At 37.0% G+C, this 22,099-nt stretch overlaps 1 protein-coding gene, 1 long non-coding RNA gene and 1 pseudogene across 2 annotated transcripts; 2 read left to right on the forward strand and 1 right to left on the reverse strand.

Moving 5' to 3' along the window:
• Positions 1-8,156: 8,156 nt before the first annotated feature.
• On the forward strand, positions 8,157-13,482 carry LOC140823779 (DNA replication licensing factor MCM4-like; annotated as a pseudogene).
• Positions 13,483-13,763: 281 nt separating this feature from the next.
• Positions 13,764-21,656, reverse strand: LOC140823780 (cysteine protease RD19A-like). The gene is made up of 4 exons (XM_073185287.1): positions 21,098-21,656; positions 20,366-20,485; positions 14,537-14,783; positions 13,764-14,269 (listed from the first exon to the last, which is right to left on the reverse strand). The coding sequence occupies exons 1-4, from the start codon at positions 21,578-21,580 to the stop codon at positions 14,001-14,003; spliced, it is 1,119 nt and encodes a 372-aa protein (XP_073041388.1). The 5' UTR covers positions 21,581-21,656; the 3' UTR covers positions 13,764-14,000.
• On the forward strand, positions 14,671-20,286 carry LOC140823781 (uncharacterized). Its single transcript, XR_012116283.1, has 2 exons — positions 14,671-14,889; positions 19,965-20,286. It is a non-coding gene; the product is annotated as an uncharacterized lncRNA (long non-coding RNA).
• Positions 21,657-22,099: the final 443 nt, after the last annotated feature.

Genomic DNA, 22,099 nt, shown 5'->3' on the forward strand with positions numbered 1-22,099 from the left:
AAGGCACTGTGGTTAAAAGAATGCACTCAAAGACAACGGTGAAAAACCGTTGTCATAGACGTCTAAAGACGACGGTGAAACACCGTTGTCGTAGCATTGAAAATCCGATGTGAAACAAAAACTTGGCGATGGTTTGCATAAACTATTCTGTCGCTATTAGCGACGGTTTTATATGTCCGTCGCCCATTAACGACGATTTGTAATATGATGCCCGTCGCTATTTAGCCACGGTGATTTTATGATTTCCGTCGCTATTTGTTTTCGTAAAATAAAAAAAAAAATTACGGTTATAATTCGATAAACCTAACAAAATAAACTAACAATCTTACTAAATTAATATATTTATAATCTTTAACTTCAAATTTAAGTCTAAGAAAAATCGCAACTTCAAATTTAAGTTTAAGAAAAATCGTAGAGAAAACGTGGAAGAATAAAAAATTTGAGAAGTTAAACTAAGGAAATGACTTAGAGGTGTGAAGAAAAATGAATTATAACGCGAATATTTATAGACATTTGTGTGACGGTATAGTAAACCCGTTGCTATTAGCGACGGTTGAAGCATAAGCCGTTGCTAAAGTAAATCGGCGACGGTCTGAAACAAGCTGCTAAATGTAGCGACGAACTGGGGGGAACTGTCGCTCAATTTACCGACGGGTATTTAAAACCGTCGCGAAATTTAAATTTTGGCGACGGTATTTCTAAACCCGTCGCTAAAGTTTTACCAAATTTTTTAAAAAAATTAGAAACTACGACAACGTGTTTTCAAAAACCGTTGTCTTTAACCAAATAAAACACTAAGAAACGACAACGTTTTAAAAAACCGTTGTCGTAGTTAAAAAACCATCCGAAAGACAACGGTTTTTGAAAAAACGTTGTTGTAGCCCAAAAAAACGGTTTTGAAAAAACCGTTGTCTATAAGCGGGGTTTTTTAGGCTACGACAACGGTTTTTGTTAAAACCGTTGTTAAAAAAAAAAGACAACGGTTTTAATAAAAACCGTTGTCGTATGAGTGTTGTTGATTGAAGTTTTTGTTGTAGTGCCCGTTCTTCTGTCTGTAGTCTTTTGACATTTGATCGCATATCTGAAAAATTAAATTTCCTTCTTAATATATCAGCAAACAAAAAAATAAGGAATGTTACTAAATGATATTAATAATTATTACAAAATTAAATAAAATAACCAAAAGGAGAACTGTGTCATCCAGCAAATCTTCAAAATGCTTATTGACGTTATGAACTCGAACCTCGCATTTTTTTGCAAAAGGCTGCCTCATCCGAAAACAGATGCTTCTTTCCCAACGTTCACGATCTTCATTCTTTGCGAGAATGAGTGTATTTATAGCAAACTCTGCATGAAACGAAATAAACTAAACAAGAAAATTCCTGGGAAAGATTGGTACATGGGATTTGACAATTTGTTTTTAATTACAACAAAGGTGGTGTATTTCGCTATCACGGGGATTCGAATTCGAATCTTGGCTTCTCCTAGCACAAAGATCGTGGCAGAAAACACGAAATTTCAATCCAAAGTAGCAAACAGAGGAGCGTAATTTTCAAATAATTCGAATTCCGGTGAGTGGATACCGGGTCTAGAGCCCAGTGGATGATCCGGAGATCATATTGATGAAAAGTCAATGTAAGAAGGCCCATATGGAGAATCTGGAGATCATATTAATGGAATCTAAAGAAAATGTGGAGCCCAATTATTATCTAATCGGGTTCACATAATAATTAGATAGCCCAATTAAAAAATTGGCCCGATCTGATAAATTTGGTTAGCCTGACCATGTCTTTAATATATTGGAAGTGTGTGTAAAATATTATATATATATATTTTCTAGAAATGACTAAATTTTTCGATTATGAAAAGGTGAAAAAAATCAGGAGTTGTTAGTATTCAAAAATATAAGTGAAAAACTAAATTTTTTTATGGTATAATTTTTGATAAATAAATGATTCTCATACTAGTTTTTTTAATTAAAAATAATAATATTTAGATAACACATCTTCTTTTTTATTTATTTGAATGAATGTGAAGGATAATTTTACAGTAGACAAGAATTTTGGAGTGAATAATGTAGAATAGTTTTCATTTATTTATCAAAATATCACAATAACTTTTTGAAGAAAATCAGAATCAGCGTAAGAATTGTTTTGAGATTTTAAAACGAGCAGAAGCTGAAGTAAAATTCCGGTTCATAAACACCAAAAACTGTTTTTTTTTTTTTTTAAGTAAAAAAATTTAAAATAACTCTTTAAATATGCTGAGGTTCTACTTAATAATATGGTATATAGTAGTGAAAGAAAAAGAGCATATCGTGCATGCCTTTGTAAGCATAAAGTGAAACTAAAGGGGTTGCCCAAGAAATGTTAATGGACTCATTCCCATTTAGATTAATTACGTATAATTTGTCATTCCTGATGTAATTAATTAAACATCTATACTTACTGTTAATCAAAGTTAAACTTCTTAATTATACTAATTAACGAACTTTGGGTATGTTGGTAAAAAAATTTCATGATTCCAAAATGACAATTTTACAATTCAATTCCATATTTTACAAAATTATTTTCATCTTAACTCTTATCTTAATTTTTTTTAAAAAAGAAAAACATTTACTTCTATATTTTTTTACATTACACTCATCACGTGCGTCAAAACTTGCTAGTGAAAATTAATGAATTAAAGAGGTGTATGTGAATAGAAAGAAGACACAAAATATGATTTTGCCATAAATTTATCTTCAAAAATAAGGGAAGAAAAACTATCTTCATCAGCTTATTCGAACATAGAACCGATTGATTTTGAAGAAATTAAATCACTTAAAATGTTCTGCTTAAGAAAATAAATTTGCAATCAAACTAAACCATATTTCAATATGCATTAATTAATGCGTTTGACGAACTCTAAAAAAATGCAAAAACTTGTGTAAAACGGTCTCACGGGTTGTATTTTGTGAGACGATCTCTTATTTGGGTCATTCATGAAAAATATTACTTTTTATGCTAAGAGTATTAATTTTTATTTGATTATCGGTAGGGTTGACTTAACTCACTTATAAAGATTCATGAGACTGTCTCACAAAAGACTTACTCGTAAAAAAATTTAAAGGTTTTTTTTTTTTCGTTAGAATGAAATATTATTGGACAAAAGATTCCTTTTGTTGCTTAAATTTAAGTGATTTCGCCATTTTTTTCTCGAGTACGAAGTATATATTCCAATGGGCATCAATCTTTTTTTCTTTTGATAGTGAGATTACTGTATAAAAAATTGTTTTAATGACTTTATCATAATAATTATTATGTGCTTTATTTAAGGTCACTTTCGTCCAAAAATAAATAAAGATGCCTATATATTAATATTCTGGAATAATAAACAACTTTATATATATATATTTTTAAAAATCTCGTACTTATTATTAAATTATTATCGTACATTCTATACACACACATATCTTATAATTTCTCCCAAAAAGAAGTGATTGCCATTATCATGTCGACTAATTTAATTTTATTTAATAAACAATAATAAATATTTCGATTAAAAATGACGACTTAATGGTCAGAAATATTAAATTTTTTATTTACCCCAAGAAATTAATTAATAATTTGCCTTACTACAAATAAACGGAAAATCTGGACAAAAAGTTGCATGCTTAGAACATCACACGTTAATTGTAATCTACACATACGGACGATTTTAATTATTTAATTTCTATAATCACAATCAAATATATTATAAAAATCGGAACAAGAACAGAATGTTTGGCATGTTCCGATAATTATTTTAATGGTCGTGAGTAGAAAAAAGTTGCACGTAAATGATAAATTACTTCTTATTCTCAAACAATTATTTTTTTTTAATATTTCATAAATTAATCATGCAAATTCTATCTTAAAAATTAATATGCAATTAATTATTTGTAACATTAGGGAATTCTATGAAAAATTAAATTCTAATTAATGCCTCTTAATTAATTTTTTATTCGATATATATGTTGACCCTTTAACTGAGAGAGAGGTCATGATCACTGTACATATTCAGCTCTTAGGGTAATGAAAGAGCTGCGAACTAGTACTAGTAGAATTCAAGCCACATAAATGACTTGTATTATATGTTGCTCGGGTTGTACCTGTTGCAGTTGCGGAAGTGCATGTAACAATAGTAGGCTGATGTAATAAACCGGCGGAGGAGCTTTCTCCGGCGACGACGTAATTTCCAGCCCCCTCATTTTCGGGGCCTTGGTCGTATAAGATACCAGTGAAAACGTGCCCTCCGATTCTCACGGATGTCTGGTATGCGTACTGATCCACCACATTGTCCATTGATCTCACGTGAACGCAGCGGAACGCTGCTGGAAAACTCACTTCGCTCGGGAAATTTTCTTCTTGTAACCCTAATCGAATAAAATTGGATATGAAATTTAATTACAATTGAATTAAGAAACACTATCTCTTGTCCTAGAGATTATATTAATAATGTGGCACATGCGATGCATATATATTAATTAATTAGAAAAGGTGCCACCATAGTTACATAAGCATTTTCCAATGAGAAAAAATTAGCATGTGTTCAAATTCACGTTAAAACAAAACATCATCGCCTCGTTATGATAAAAAAAATAAAGAAAAAACATCAAATTAACTGACAAAAAGTTGGACTCGTCAACTTATATTTAAGTACTTTCGCAATATATCTACAAATATTTAAGTACTTTCGCAATAAATTTAGAAGCCAAAGTTTAAGGGGCTATAGCTAGTTTAAAATCTACTAAAATATTCTTAAAAAACAAAAAAATCTATTATAATAGATAGACAAATTATAAAAAAAGTGCTTCAATATTATATATGTGTATATATGTTTTTAGTTAGAAAATTAAACTAGAGAAATCAAGCTGCTGCTGACTAGGGTTTCTGAATTGTGAGCTACAGTTTGAAGCAACTAGCTAGGCAGGCAACATGACTAAATATGTTGTGCCATCGTTTACAGCGTGTTTATGGGATATTGGAATCTATATATGTTCAAATCTTGCAAAATCAAACAAAGATAAATATAAAAAAGAGTACCTAATGCTGGAATCTGTCTGTGTCTTTTAGGGTTTGGGCCGAGTGGAAGATGGTGCTCCCCATGACGCTGATGAGCGGCTGCGGCGGAGGCGGACATCTGCGGCTCAATTTGCCTGAGTGAGACGGGGACCCAAGTGCTTCTGACGTGGGTTTGGCACTGAAATCCACGGTTCTTGCAGCAAGTTCTGCACCTCGAGTATGGGCAATCTTTCTTGGCTTGGTTTCCACAGTCTTGGCATTTGCTGCAGCTTGATGATGACCCACCTGATCTCGTTTCTCTTTCTCTTGCTTCTAATTCTCTGCTCTTCATAACTCAAATAAACACACAATTAAAAACGATGAATTGGGCTCCCCTAAATGGTTAAAATATTTACAAGCACAAGCAATATTTTTTTCTACTATTGATTTAATTACTTGGGTTTTCTTTTTCAGTTCGAGTAGTACTACTACTAGCTATATGGATTTTCGTTGCATAAATGGGGAGGGGATATCGAGCTTGGGGTACCAGCTAATCTGGGCAGCCCGGTCTCCTGGCTATACGGATTTATATCATATTGAAATAGGGTTTTTTCCCCTCTGAGGTTCTTATAAAAATATTGCAAAATGTTATGATTCACCGGAGCTCTTCTTCACTGAATAAAATATTAGCTTTTTAAGAAAACATGTTAGTTCTTTTGGTAATTGGAGTGTTCCAGAAAAACAATTTCAAAATAATGTGAACAAACAAGCCACTTTTTTTTTAAATTCGCATGCTCATTTCTTTAATAAAGTGAATTCTCTCCACTGTCCATTGTTATATTTTTTTTTTTATCTGTCGAGATTATTAATGTAAATTTTCATTTTACTTGTATTTGCTAGCTATCTAATCTCAGTTTGCATCGAGCTCCCTAGTTAGTTGAAGGTTTCCTATTTAATTGGGTTGTTTTGAAGTCTTCTATGTAGCCTTGTGTTGGTGAGTTCAATGCATGGCTCACTGCTCATAACAGGGGCGGAGCCAAAGGCTCATGTACCCGGGCTTTTTTTAAAAAAAATTATATGTAAATTTTATATAATTTTGGAATAATATAATATTAATTCGGGTAGATCAATTTAATATATTACAAAATTATAGAGTTAAAAATTTTAGCCCGGGCGGAGCCATATTTCTGGCTCCGCCCCTGCTGCTCAAGTCTAACATTCGGATAGGTCGAGTTTAACTTGCCCATTATAAATATGGAGTATGCCTCTTGTGAGACAGTTTCACGAATCTTTATCTGTGAGATAGGTCAATAATAACGATATTCACAATAAAAAATAAAACGCTTAGCATATATAAAAAATAATATTTTTTCATGGATGACTCAAATAAGAGACATGTCTCACAAAATACGACCCGTGATATCGTCTCACACAAATTTTTGTCATAAATATATATCTAACCATCTACGTTTATTTCATATGTGAGGTCTATTATATATCAGAGTAATAAAAACCATTGAATGCAGCATTCTGATAATACAATTGCACTAACATTTTGCAATGTTACTTTTGAACTTATTTTTAGGTAAAAAATGGTCTGTTCAATGTATTTGTTTGTGTGGCAGTACAGTTTTAGTTAGATTCCCAACATTTTACCATACCAGCAAACAGTAATACCCATCCATTAGGTTCCATGTTTAATTATTCTTCCCTTTTATATTTGAGCACGTTGTTTCGAGTTCCAACTTAACCCTTTTGACATTAAATTATCCATTTTTCTTAAAAAAAATTCCCCCGTCAGGTACGTACGATGAATATATATATATATATATATATATATATATATATATATATATATATATATATATATATATATATATATATATATATATATATATAGATAGATAGATAGATATATATATATATATTCAATATTTTTTATGAACATCAGAACATGTTTAAGGAATATGTTAAAAAAGAATTGTTTTAAATTTTATAATATTTTTGTACACAGGTATTTGATCACTGGCTATCTTTTAAAACAACGAGACCAATAAATAGTTACTTATAAGCACTACTAGATAATCCTGCAGAGATATTATTCTTGAAGAAATTAAGACTTGGCTAATTCAATTGTGGATTTGAGTGCTAACATTATCCACATCCACCATGTTTTTTCATAACCAAAACAACAAGAGCTAAAATTGAAACATTCCAAATTGAGTGGGTATCATGTGAGACAGTCTCACGGATCTTAATCTATGAAACGGGTCAACCCTACCCATGTTCACAATAAAAAGTAATACTCTTAGCATAAAAAGTAGTACTTTTTCATGGATGACTCAAATAAGAGATTCGTCTCATAAATACGACCAGTGATACCGTCTCACACAAGTTTTTGCCTTCCAAATTTATCCGAATCGGAATCATCACGTTTTCGAATGGATTTGAAATTCATAATCTTATATACCTCAAATTAATTACATCATTATATTGCTTTTGAATAGAATTGGATATGGTAGAGATGAAATTCAAATCCTCAATATAAATCCACTCAAATTGGTTGGAAAATATTCGAACGAGTTTTAATTTAAACTTTCAACTTCACACACACACACACATATATATCTGTGTGTGTGTGTGTGGCTTTTTAATAAAGTGAACACCCACCGTAAACACTATGTAAGCACCGGCTGTGTTTCGTCCATATTTAAAAAGCAAAAACTTGTGTGAGACGGTCTCACGGGTCGTATTTCGTGAGACATGTCTCTTATTTGAATTATCCATGAAAAATATTACTTTTTATGCTAAGAGTATTACTTTTTATTGTGAATATTGCTGGGTTGACCCATCTCACAGATAAATATTCGTGAAACCGTCTTACAAGAGACGTACTCTATAAAAAAATGAACACGACAACATCTCAAAGAAACTCACATAAATGTGTATAAAGCTCGTCACGTGTATCAAGTTATAAATTTATTGGGTTTCATCTGTAAAAAAGCTTTGATCTATAAATTATTTTCCGAACTATTATTTTTGGGTCCAAAGTTCAATGCAGTTAAAGCCCAGAAAAAAGCCCACTACAACAGGCGCCAACATAAATCACTTTTTTTCCCGCCAAACAAATCCAACCCTTTTTCGTCAATTCGTCTCCGTTCCACTTCCCTCTACAATCGACGTCTTCGCAAATTCTGGCGGGTTGGGTTGAAGATCATGGCTTCCGATTCTCCTCCAGAAAACATCAACGGCGGTAATTTGTTTATTTACAGTTTTCTAATATTCATTTGGCGAGTTGATTGATACCAGGTTTTGTGGCGAATTACAGGTCCTTCTTCACCCGATGATTGGGAAACAAGCCCGATTGGCAACACATTCTCATCCCCGGGAGACCCCAGACTTCCTAAGCGCGGCCGCCGTTCCTTGTACACCACCCCGCCGCAGTCACAGTCGGATTCCCGCTTCGCTACCCCTGGCACTACTCCACCTACTTCAGGAGTGAATAATCGCCGTGGCCGAGGGAGGAGATCCGCCGCCGGTCCCATAGGTTCAGCCACCCCATCTTCCCCTGACGATGCGCAGCCCTCGTCGGAGGCGGGTGACGCAGACGTAGACGACGCCCCGCCTATGTACGTGTGGGGCACGAACATCAGTGTTCAAGACGTTAATGCTGCGATTCTGAGGTTTTTGCGGCATTTCAGGGAGAATCCTCAGCAGCTTGAGGGAAAGTATATGATGGCTATAAACCATGTAATCGAAATCGAGGGCGACTCACTCGATGTTGATGCGCATGACGTGTTCGATTATGATAGTGATCTTTATATTAAGATGATTAGATTCCCTCTCGAGGTTTTAGCCATTTTTGATATCGTGCTGATGGATATGGTCAGCCGAATTAATCCTTTGTTTGAGAAACATATACAAGCTAGAATTTTCAGTCTTTTAAGCTCAACTTCCATGAGAAACCTCAACCCATCTGGTCAACTTCAATAAATTTTTTAGCTCACTCCATTAAATTTTGTCTACACACCAGCCCTGGGGTGAATGAAACTGCTTACTTTTTTTTTTAATTAGATGTTGAGAAGATGATTTCTTTGAAAGGAATGATTATTCGGTGTAGTTCCATCATACCAGAGATTAGGGAAGCGGTGTTTAGATGTCTGGTCTGTGGTTACTGCTGCGAACCTATAGTTGTTGATAGAGGTGATTGGTTGGATCATTCTCTTTCTAGTTTTACACCCAACATGTCATATCAAATTTTTGCGAGCTAATTTTGGTAATCAACTTGCTAACTTTCTGGTGCCAGGAAGAATTAATGAACCAACTATTTGTGGTAAGCCAGAATGTCTTTCAAGAAACTCAATGACTCTTGTTCACAACAGATGCAGGTGATTTTTTTTTTTTATCTTGCTACTTCTTTTTTATTGTTCTAAATATCATGGAACACCATTGACTGTTTTTTTCTATGGAAAATTATACATTATAGGTTTGCTGATAAGCAAGTTGTGAAACTCCAAGAAACACCAGATGACATCCCAGAGGGAGGGACACCTCACACAGTGAGTTTGTTGATGCACGACAAGCTAGTAGATGCTGGCAAGCCAGGTGACAGAGTTGAGGTCAGATAATTTACAGTACCTTGGTGTTGAAGATATTACAAGCTTCATTTTCAAGCAGTCAAGCTATAAACTTCTATTATTTTCTTATCTAAAATGCTGCTTTTCTGTAAGGTTACTGGAATTTATAGGGCTATGAGTGTCAGAATCGGTCAAACACAAAGGACTGTCAAGTCAATTTTCAAGGTAAGTATGCGTGTTTTGATTTTTGCATTTTTTTGTTACTAAAAATTTTGATGATATAAATAAATAAAAAGTTTTATAAATTTATTAGATTTTGATGGTGGATAAGATATGTCACACCAAAGACACCAAAGTTGGTTAGTCCATAGATGACTATCTTAGACATGAAATGGTATTTTGATTTGACATGTGTTTTTCCCTTGTTTTCAGACTTACATCGACTGTCTTCATGTAAAGAAGACTGACAAATCAAGAGTGGATGTGGAGGATCCAATGGAAACTGAAAATGGAGTTACTGGGAAAGACAAAGAACCTGTTATTAATTTTGAAGACAAGGTACTTCGAAAAATTATCATTAACAGTGATAGGAACTCCGCGATCATTGTTCGGATAATATTCCTTCAGTGTGTTTTAGGTGGAGCAATTAAAAGAGCTATCAAGACAGCCTGATATATATATGAAAGGCTGACAAGGTCTTTGGCACCAAACATATGGGAGCTTGATGATGTAAAGAAAGGCCTCCTTTGTCAGGTGATTTAGCATCCTATACTGATATCATTAGTTTTTTGATTTCTTTATATTATTTATATTGTTCAAGTGGCATATACTTAGCTTTTTGGTGGGAGTGCATTGCAAATGCCATCTGGAGCTAGCTTCAGAGGTGATATCAACATACTCCTGGTGGGTGATCCTGGAACTAGCAAATCACAGCTGCTCCAGTACATTCACAAGCTATCTCCTCGTGGTATTTATACCAGTGGAAGAGGAAGCTCAGCGGTGGGGTTAACAGCTTATGTCACAAAGGATCCTGAAACTGGTGAAACTGTAGGTTAACTAGGCGATTTTATGAATTTTTAAGTTCATACTTCATGGCCACATTGAGAATACAAACCTTATCAGAAAATTAACTCTGTAGGTCCTGGAGAGTGGGGCCCTGGTGCTGAGTGATAGAGGCATCTGTTGCATTGATGAGTTTGACAAAATGTCCGAAAATGCAAGAAGCATGTTACATGAGGTAAAATTCATAAACATTTTCTATGTCATGCCAATGATCAGGCTATTGAAGTAATTTCGTTTTAAAGTTGACCACATGATATAACTCTACATAATCTTTTCCGTTGACTTTCTTGTATTTTAAATCTAAATTTTTTATCAGGTGATGGAGCAGCAAACTGTTTCGATTGCAAAGGCAGGGATTATTGCTTCTTTAAATGCACGAACTTCTGTACTGGCATGTGCCAATCCCATTGGTTCACGTTATAATCCTCGGTTATCTGTGATTGATAATATACACCTTCCTCCAACACTATTGTCGAGGTAAATACTTTGTAGGTATTAATTTTCATACTTTATCAGATGGTGTTGAGCAGTGATTGTTGGGTCATACTTGCATAACTCCAATATTATTGCTTTTCTCTTAATGATTGTTATATTTTAAGACCTAATTTTCACGCAATCAATCTACTTACATGCACAATGGCACTGAATTTTTTGATTATGCCTGGTTTAGTTGGTGGTATTTGCTTGAATGACTGACTTGCCTGACTGAATAATAGTTAACTATTTATCCTGACTTGAACCATTATACAGGTTTGATTTGATCTATTTAATTCTCGACAAGGCTGATGAACTGACAGATAGGCGCCTTGCGAAGCACATAGTGGCATTGCACTTTGAAGACCCTGAAGTTCGGATCTTTCCTTTCTACTCTAATATCTATATTTATTTGAACTTTCATGGATATATGAGCCAACTTCGAATTTTACCAGAATTCGGAGCAGGATGTCATTGACCTGCCGACTTTAACTGCTTATGTGAGCTATGCACGTAAGAATATACATCCAAAGTTATCTGATGAAGCAGCTGAGGAGTTGACGAGAGGCTATGTGGAGATGAGAAGAAGAGGAAATTTCCCTGGAAGCAGCAAAAAGGTAGTAAATTTATATTTCATCAACCATCGTGGGTGCACGTATTTCAGATAATTTTGATGGGTAGAGTAGACTATATGATATTGTGAGAAGACGGGAAAGGAAATGGACGAAAGCATAAGATTTTCTCCTAACAAGGGCTTCTGAGTTTAATTATAATGAGGGAAAGGATTTCCCTGGAGGGATTGAACTAATTGTATTTAGGTGGACCTACTCATTCACTTGCCTTCCTCTTACACTCACTTATTGAAGAATGCAAGATGCTCTGACCCCTACGACAATCCTATATACAAAATGTGCAAAATTGCTATTTTAAGAATTACCTATTACTTTATGTCTCTAATTTACTGCTAGTCAAATGCATTATCGTTCTACAAGTCTCATTTAGTTGTTCATAAGTTTTGTAAAGTCAAATGCATTATCGTGGTCTCACATTTCGTACTATTGTTATTGTTATGAACTCATGTAATGCTACAATTGTATTTTGAAGGATACTTTTTGCTTGATAGATATTGATGGTTCGTTTATATGTTTAGTTGGTGGTGATCATGGCGTTTTATGTCTATTTTTTCATCTTCCACAGGTTATTACTGCAACACCAAGACAACTTGAAAGTTTGATACGCCTCAGTGAGGCTTTGGCCCGCATTCGTTTCTCTGAATGGGTTGGTTAAGCTATACTTGGTGCCCCACACTTGAATTTGAAAAACTTCATGGTTAACTGTGATAACTCATGCTCTCAGGTTGAAAAGGGTGATGTAACTGAGGCAATTAGGCTTCTTGAAGTAGCAATGCAACAGTCTGCAACGGACCATTCAACTGGTACGTCCTTAATCTCCGCAATTTTTTCCTGTATCAGAGGTATATGTGCCACCGTTGCCAAGAAATACAGCAAAAAAGAGGACGCTTTATCACAGCTGGCTGTTATACAAGCGTGGCTATCCTTTGCTGACCACATCCACCGAGTATAATAGGCTGAAACATGCTTACTGTTTTGACAGGAACCATTGACATGGATCTCATCACAACTGGGGTTTCAGCAAGCGAAAGGATGAGAAGGGAAAACTTGGTTTCAACCACCCGCAACATAATAATGGAAAAGATGCAGCTTGGGGGCCCATCAACTCGGTTGTTGGAGGTATGTAAAGTTTGTACACAATGTTAGTCGTCTCGTGCATGAAATATCTGCAAGCTGATTGGACTTATATATATAAATTTCAGTTGCTTGAGGAACTGAAAAAACAGAATCCTGGTGAAGTCCACTTGAACGATGTAAGACCTCTTAACATTCCAGTGCATAAATTGCAAACGTTTGGATTCTTGTTTGGTGCATGTGAATAAAGAAACGTTTTGAAGTATGCCATTTATGTTTTATCAGCTTCGAAACGCACTTGCCACTCTTTCAACCGAAGGATTTGTAGCTGTTCATGGTGACAGTGTAAAGAGAGTGTAATAGAATAGCGAGGTAAAATTGGTGTGTAAAGCATGTGAAGTTCAATTGTATGGCCACACGTCTGGCGAGTAACTGGAATGGTCGGAAGAAAATCCATCGCACCTTACGCTACTGTTTTACCGGCCACGAGCTGTATTAAGTCGTCCATTCTGGCACTTTTGAGGATTTCGCAGGTGCCGTCAATTCGAGTTACACCTAGCAGTGAATGGAGGGGAAAGGCTTCATGCTATTTTCAAATTGTAATTTTTTCTGTCGAGTAGCGTGCTAGTTCTGTTTTAAGTGATGAGCGGATAAGAACACAGGAGACAATGCTGTAGGAAATCCGGATGCTCTGGTAGTTGGGGATATTTAAAATTAGGTTATGTATCTCTATCTAATCTAATTCTTTAATAACATATATGGTTCTCATAATCACCCTACATCGTCACCGTCATTGGAGCAGACCCGACGTTTTTGAGATTTGGACTATTTTTTCACTTGATGGAAATGAATGGACAACAACTAGAATAGAGAAAAACATTAGTCGAACCCTTTTAAAGAGCATACATAAAGAGATAGAGTAAGCAGAATATAAAGCTAATATCATAGAGAGAGAATAATTTGTGTCATATGTCACGACATTTTTTCTTAGTCTTCTAAATTCAAAAGCGTTTTCACATGGAGATTTTGGCACGCACAATTACACAGATAAATAAGTTTTTGGCATGGGCCGAGCGATTCTTCTTAAAATACAGTCGCTTACTTTATGTACAGAACTAAGGAGCAACCAGCGATTCAAATCCAACTGTGAGATGTTACTAAATGTTAACAGCTGCAACAGTAGAAACCAAAGAATCCACTCCACAAATATCGCGTCCTTGACAGATTTTATAATAACCCTTTTCTCCCCAATGTGCTCCCCAAGAGTTCTTGATGATCCAATATGGTTTCTCCTTGAATCGAATTGGTGCGTATCCGGCTGCACCGTATCCAACCAACAACACACCGTGATCAATCCTCTTTGAGCATATTAGCGGGCATGACACTCCCCTAATGTAAGTCTGCATGAAAGCTGCATTGATAGCCACTGCATTCGAGATATACAAGTGTTATCACAAGGAAAAAATTCTCAGCTAGAAATCTGGTCTCCATAAACGAAGGTAATCATTTAATACGGACAGTAAAGAGGCTTCAGTTTTCTATGAAATCTGGTCTCCATAAAAAAGTAATAGGCAAACTAGATATTTTTTTTAAACCTATAGGCGAAAGAGAGTTCACAACTCTTATTCCAGAATCATATCTTACTTCGTGCTCAATAATGTCAAACTAAACTAGATACGGATAAAAGAAATACCAGCAAGAGGGCCATTCTTAACCAGATTTGCAGCAATTTGTTGCTCATCGAGTGACACAACACTGAAGTTAGCTACCTTCGCAACGATCTTGCTCTTGTCAAACTTGCAGGATCCACGGTCAGTGCCAGTGTATGGGTAGTCATCTTCTCGCATGAGCCCTCCAGATTTAAGTGTGTATTCTAATGCACTATTCATCAATCCTCCATTACAACCAGAGTCACATGCATTTTGTTCTTCTGGATCACACTGCAAAGTAAAAGCTCGGTTAAGGAGCAGTGACAGGTACAAATGTTGATTTAAAGCACCAAACAATACTAAACAAGCAACAAGTGGGAAATAATCAGATTTTGATGTAGCGCCCTTACCCGAGCCACTACTAAACAGACTAATAAACATGCAACATTAAACTTAATACCAACAATTAAACAGCGGAAACCAAATACTTAATCATCTTACAACCCAAATGAAAATAAAACAATAACAGCAGTTTTAAACATTAATACAACCATAACAAATACAAAACATAACTCTGAACGAGAAAACTATAAACCACAGAAAACCTCCACTGGATCACCACCGAAAACCCAACTGCTCTAGCCACTGCCCTGGTCGTCCGAACTGTCCAACCTAAGACATGCCCTGTGGAATGGGGTGCCCAAGATGAAAACAAGGACGTGAGCGACAATCGCCCAATACGAGAATGTACGAGTATACAAACTGCTATGATGCATGCAAAATGCAATATGCTCGGATATCAAGGATCAAGTCAAGAATCTCATGCTCAGTCTAGAGGCGCCTGAGTGTGTAGTCTCTGATCTGCCCTAGGCATGTTTTGGCTCCCATACTCATCATCAAGACGTGGACCTGCAATGTCCAGGTCATCAGAGCCCGCGGGTCCCGTCGGACACTGTAGCTCTCGATGCCCCATCGTCCACAATACAGAATAGGGCTGAGCGGCCCCAACAAACGAGGTATATCTCAAAAGATATCAGGCTCAACATGATATGTCATTCATAATATGCCAAAGCAGTAAAACATGTATCATGCAACAGGTAAATATGCAGCATACAAGTGTGTATACTACGCTTGGATATCTCAGTCAGTACATCACGTACCTCACTAAAACAATATGACAGAAAGCTCTTAACCTAGACAATACCAACATAATGAAATCACTAACAAACCAAATCAAACATGCTACAAAGATCTCCCTATGATCCTTAAATCACTATCTAAGGATTTAGGATTATACCTGCGTCCGTCGTCAGCCCGCTGATGATGTCTCGATCTCAGTACACCGACCCTCCTCGAGTCGACACTAGCTCCGAAACTTCCCGACACCAAAGTGCCCTAGAAACTGGCTAGAAAACCTAAGGTACAACTAGAACTCTCTCTGAAGAATGCGGTGAAGGAAACAAAAGAATCGGCTTCCATTTATAAGCTGCATCCGGACTATTTCAGAAAATCTGAACCAATCTTATCTGCCACGTGTCAGAATCTCATTGGTCTAGTTGGATTTCTCGAGATAATGTAATCCGAAGTAGGTCGGGTTATCCATTTAAAATTCGGTGGATACCAATAGCTTAATCCCGAATTATCAATTCCTTAATAATACTAAATTAACAACTCATTAATTATGTCTTAATTAATACTTCATTCAAAATAGGAATTCGGGTCATTACATCCTCCCCTCCTTACAAAGATTTCGTCCTCGAAATCAAAACTGAAGTACAATACAACTGAATAAAATACAACTCAAAACAAATGAGGATACTCTGAGCGCATACGACTCTCTAACTCCCAAGTCGCTTCTGCAGTACCTCGGCGTTGCCATTGCACTAGAACAAGTGGAATGGTCTTGTTTCTGAGCTTTTTCTCTTTCCTACCCAGGATTAAAAGCGGCTGCTCAACATAAGTCAAGTCTTCTTCAAGTTGAACGTCTGTTGGACTAAGAACGTGCGACTCATCTGCTACATACCGTCGTAGCAACGATACATGAAAGACATTATGAATGCTGGACAGATACGGCGGTAAAGCCAATCGATACGCCAAATTCCCAACACATTCCAAGATCTCAAAAAGTCCGATGAATCTTGGGGCTAATTTTCTCTTGAGTCCAAATCTCATCACCCTGCGGAACGGCGAAACTTTAAGGAAAACTTTTTCCCCTGACTGAAACTGTAGACGTCTACGCTTGGTATTCGCATAACTCGATTGACGATCTTGTGCAGTTTTAATTTTCTTCTTAATCAATTCCACTACGTCAATCGCTTGTTGCACTAATTCAGGTCCTTGCACTTGTCGTTCTCCTACTTCGTCCCAAAACAATGGCGTGCGACAACGTCTACCATACAATGCTTCGAACGGAGCCATACCAATGCTACTGTGGTAGCTATTGTTATATGCAAACTCCACAAACGGCAGATGATCATGCCATGCTGGTCCAAAATCCAAAGCACAAGCACGCAACATGTCCTCGAGTGTCTGAATAGTCCTCTCAGACTGACCATCGGTCTCTGGATAATAGGCAGTACTCAGACTCAATGTCGTTCCCAACGCTTTTTGAAAACTTCCCCAGAACCTTGAGGTAAAGCGTGGATCTCTATCACTGACCATACTTGTTGGCACACCATGATATTTAAGAATCTCTTGGATGTATAGTCTTGCCATGCGATCGAAACTATATTCCCGACTATACGGAATGAAATGTGCTGACTTAGTCAGTCGGTCCACAACAACCCAAATGGCATCACAATTCTTAGAAGACAACGGCAAGTGGGTGACAACATCCATCGTTACATGCTCCCACTTCCACTCAGGAATAGAAAGATTCTGAAGTAATCCTCCTGGTCGTCGATGCTCAGCTTTCACTTGCTGACAAACCAAACACTTGGCTACAAACTGGTAAACACTTCTCTTCATACCTTTCCACCAAAACTTGGTCTTCAAATCCTTATACATTTTCATGCTTCCAGGGGGATACTCAACTTACTCCTATGAACTTGAGATAAAATCTCGTCCCTCAATTTAGAATCTTCTTGAACTACGATTCTTCCGGACAGACACAAGGTTCCATCTGTTTGGAACGCAAAGCCAGATGTGTTGTCTCCGTTAGCTAACCTTGCTAACTTTTCCACCTTCGGATCAGAAAACTGAGCTTCTCTGATTTTGGCATACAACATCGGTTCAGATAAAATGCTCGTTACTCGAATGTGTTACATTCCTTTCTTATGACGGAAGTGAAATCCCAGAGAACAACAATCTTGGATTACACTTGATATGAAACTTGTCTGAAGTGCAGATAATCTCACCTTGCGACTAAGAGCATCAGCTGTAAGATTCGCTGATCCTGGATGATACTTGATTTCGCAATCATAATCCTTTAACAAATTCATCCATCTTCTTTGGCGCATATTCAACTCTGCTTGAGTCAAGATATACTTCAAACTCTTGTGATCTGTAAAAATCTCAAATCTCTCTCCGTAGAGATAATGTCGCCAAATCTTTAAAGCAAACACAATCGCTGCCAATACCAGATCATGAACTGGATAATTCTCTTCATGCTTCTTCAACTGCCTGGATGCATATGCGATCACATGACCATTCTGAGTTAAAACGCACCCAAGTCCTTGAAGTGATGCGTCAGTGTACACAATGTACCCTCCTGATCCAGATGGCAGAGCTAAAACTGGTGCAGTTGTCAAACATTGACGCAGTTCATTGAAACTATTTCACAATCATGAGTCCATTCGAACTGCACATTCTTACAGGTCAGTTGAGTCAATGGTTTGGCAATCTGAGAAAATCCTGAAATGAATCTCCGGTAAACGGTGGAGGTCCAATGTTCATGAAATCCATAATGTTGACACGGTTCCTACGTCTCCTTTCATCATGATCTCGGTGACGCCTTCCGTCACGATCTCTACGACGATGTTCTCGGCCAGCCTCATCGTCGACATAACGGCCATGTCCCACACTACCGTGATTGCTTCCATCTCCTGACATCTGAAAGGAAACTAGAATCAACTTCTAAATCCTCAAAACAGAATTACTAATGTCCCAAAAATCTTTGCATGCTCTGATACCACCAAATGTAGCGCCCTTACCCGAGCCACTACTAAACAGACTAATAAACATGCAACATTAAACTTAATACCAACAATTAAACAGTGGAAACCAAATACTTAATCATCTTACAACCCAAATGAAAATAAAACAATAACAGCAGTCTTAAACATTAATACAACCATAACAAATACAAAACATAACCCTGAACGAGAAAACTATAAACCACAGAAAACCTCCACTGGATCACCACCGAAAACCCAACTGCTCTAGCCACTGCCCTGGTCGTCCGAACCGTCCAACCTAAGACATGCCCCGTGGAATGGGGTGCCCAAGATGAAAACAAGGACGTGAGCGACAATCGTCCAATACGAGTATGTACGAGTATACAAACTGATATGATGCATGCAAAATACAATATGCTCGGATATCAAGGATCAAGTCAAGAATCTCATGCTCAGTCTAGAGGCGCCTGAGTGTGTAGTCTCTGATCTGCCCTAGGCATGTTTTGGCTCCCACACTCATCATCAAGACGTGGACCTGCAATGTCCAGGTCATCAGAGCCCGCGGGTCCCGTCGGACACTGTAGCTCTCGATGCCCCATCGTCCACAATACAGAATAGGGCTGAGCGGCCCCAACAAACGAGGTATATCTCAAAAGATATCAGGCTCAACATGATATGTCATGCATAATATGCCAAAACAGTAAAACATGTATCATGCAACAGATAAATATGCAACATATAAGTGTGTATACTACGCTTGGATATCTCAGTCAGTACATCACGTACCTCACTAAAACAATCTGACAGAAAGCTCTGAACCTAGACAATACCAACATAATGAAATCACTAACAAACCAGATCAAACATGCTACAAAGATCTCCCTATGATCCTTAAATCACTATCTAAGGATTTAGGATTATACCTGCGTCCGTCGTCAGCCCGCTGATGATGTCTCGATCTCAGTACACTGACCCTCCTCGAGTCGACACTAGCTCCGAAACTTCCCGACACCAAAGTGCCCTAGAAACTGGCTAGAAAACCTAAGGTACAACTAGAACTCTCTCTGAAGAATGCGGTGAAGGAAACAAAAGAATCGGCTTCCATTTATAAGCTGCATCCGGACTATTTCAGAAAATCTGAACCAATCTTATCTGCCACGTGTCAGAATCTCATTGGTCTAGTTGGATTTCTCGAGATAATGTAATCCGAAGTAGGTCGGGTTATCCATTTAAAATTCGGTGGATACCAACAGCTTAATCCCGAATTATCAATTCCTTAATAATACTAAATTAACAACTCATTAATTATGTCTTAATTAATACTTCATTCAAAATAGGAATTCGGGTCATTACAGAGGAACTTCAAGTTATAAGTCCTCTTAGCGAACAATCATTGGATGTTTCCTCCAGTCTAAAATAATGCCACTGATGATCTATCCACCTACTTCAAATCCACATTTTCCGAATATCAAAAGAAAATAACCCAAACCTTTGCATTGAAAACATAATTCGATATAAGTAGGTACAATGTTTAGGTTTATGTCCGATGAGCTTAACAAAAAACCTAATGTTCTACAACATTTAACTAGAAATATAACAAAATAAGAGTATGGTATCAATTTTATGTTATACAAGCATCAAGGTCAAAAGAGAGAACCAAAACCATAAAATACAATATACCAGACTAACCAGCACTGTTTGACAATACCAAAAAGCAATCACATGATGAAATAAAATAGTAATAATGGAGATTCGAACCTCATGGTCGCAATCAACAAGCTGTTGTTCACTAAGACTCACAAGTTTCCCCGTAGCCAGATAGTTTGCACCTTCTAATGCTCCTGTTGTACTGAATGACCAGCATGATCCACAAGTACCCTAAATATCACCATTCAAAATTACCAGTGCCATACATATGCTTACAACTACCAAACTGAGAAACAAAATTCAGAAGCCAACATCAAAAAAATTCTCATAAAGTCGTAAAAAAAATTGAAGATAGTCATGTAAATCTGTAAATTGATGTCAATGCCATGATTATGTCTAGTACGTAAGATATGTGGGAAACAATGAGCATACCTAATAATACACAAGATGTAAATTATACAAATTCTCCCCAAAAATGATATCAGCAATCCAATGGAATATTCACTTGCGTTCCATCATTTTTACCAGAGCTATAGCAATCATAAAACCGATCGAATATTACCAAAAGAATCTAAAGCTACAAAAAATAACGGGATACAACGAAATGATTACATAATTTCTCTTCATTATAACATAAATTTGCTTTGGTGAAAATAAGATTCGAAAAAAATTGATACTATTTTCCAGTAAGCTCCAGTGAACACAACTGCAAAAATGTTCCCTAAACAGTATACTCCAATGTTGAATAGGCAAGGAAGATATGTAAATTCTCGCAGATGAACAAATAATTCAAGTATTCAACACATCATGTTCCATCAATTTAAAAAAAAAATTGATATGTACCTGATTTTTAACCGGCGTGACGGCACCTTGATCTCTCCAATCAAAATCAGTCGGAAGGTCGTTCGTGGGCAGTATCTCAGCCTTGCGAGCGTCAACAGGGAGACGAAGTCTCCGATTCACGCCAAGTAACTGACTGCGGAACTCAGAGCGAGTAAGATCCGAGAACACAGTGACGCCGTGCTCCGCGGAAGGGTCGAGCTTCTGATGGCGCCTCGCCCGGCGCATATTAGCCTTAAACACGGAAAACCTGTGATCGTGCTCCTCCTGTGTTGCATATTTCTTGCCGAACTTCCTCTTGAAGAGCTCGAAGTGATGATCAGCGCCCAGCGGCTCTTTCTCACCGTCGTTGCCGTGATCTACGACTTGACGGATCAGCAGGTCGTCGCCACTCCCGTGGATGTCATCACCGCCGGCGAGGATAAACGAAAACAACGCCGGGACGAGTGTAGCAGCCAACAAGAGGTGCGCGAAGCGTGAAGCCATGAAGAAATATCTCGAATGCGCAGATCAAGGGAAAGGTCAACTACATATAGAGAGAAGGTATACCAAACTTGGGAATCGGATACGTGTACGTTTAAGCAACGCATTATTATTATTATTATCCCAAAATAAATAATTCCGACTGACCAGATTGAGATATTTTTGGGTGAGTGTCATGCGACACCGTCTCACGGATTATAATATGTTAGACGGATCAACTCTACCTATATTCATAATAAAAAGTAATATTCTTAGCATAAAAAGTAATCCTTTTTCATTGATAATCCAAATAAAAGATCCGTCTCACAAATACGACCTGTGAGACCGTCTCACACAAGTTTTTGCATTTTTTAAAAACTATTATAAAAGAGAGTGATATTTTGATTTTGCTAAATATCACCAGTTGGTGTAATTTCGTAAATGGTCCTTGTTAGAACGTAAACCATCTCTCAAGGGAAAGCATTGCCATTAAATTTAGGATTACGTTACGTGCACAATGAAGTTGCATATTGAGTTTTAAAT

This window comes from Primulina eburnea, chromosome 2 (genome assembly GCF_022965805.1).
Source record: "Primulina eburnea isolate SZY01 chromosome 2, ASM2296580v1, whole genome shotgun sequence".
Classification (NCBI taxonomy): domain Eukaryota; kingdom Viridiplantae; phylum Streptophyta; class Magnoliopsida; order Lamiales; family Gesneriaceae; genus Primulina; species Primulina eburnea.

Bases quoted from the DNA above. Each gene is read 5' to 3' on its own strand.
- LOC140823780 (XM_073185287.1), bottom strand. From the start codon at position 21,580: ATGGCTTCACGCTTCGCGCACCTCTTGTTGGCTGCTACACTCGTCCCG. The intron at 14,784-20,365 runs GTTCGAATCTCC...TTTACTTTGCAG, and splicing joins TTGTTGATTGCGACCATGAG to TGTGATCCAGAAGAACAAAA. The intron at 14,270-14,536 runs GTATTTCTTTTA...TCTCGAATGCAG, and splicing joins TAAGAATGGCCCTCTTGCTG to TGGCTATCAATGCAGCTTTC.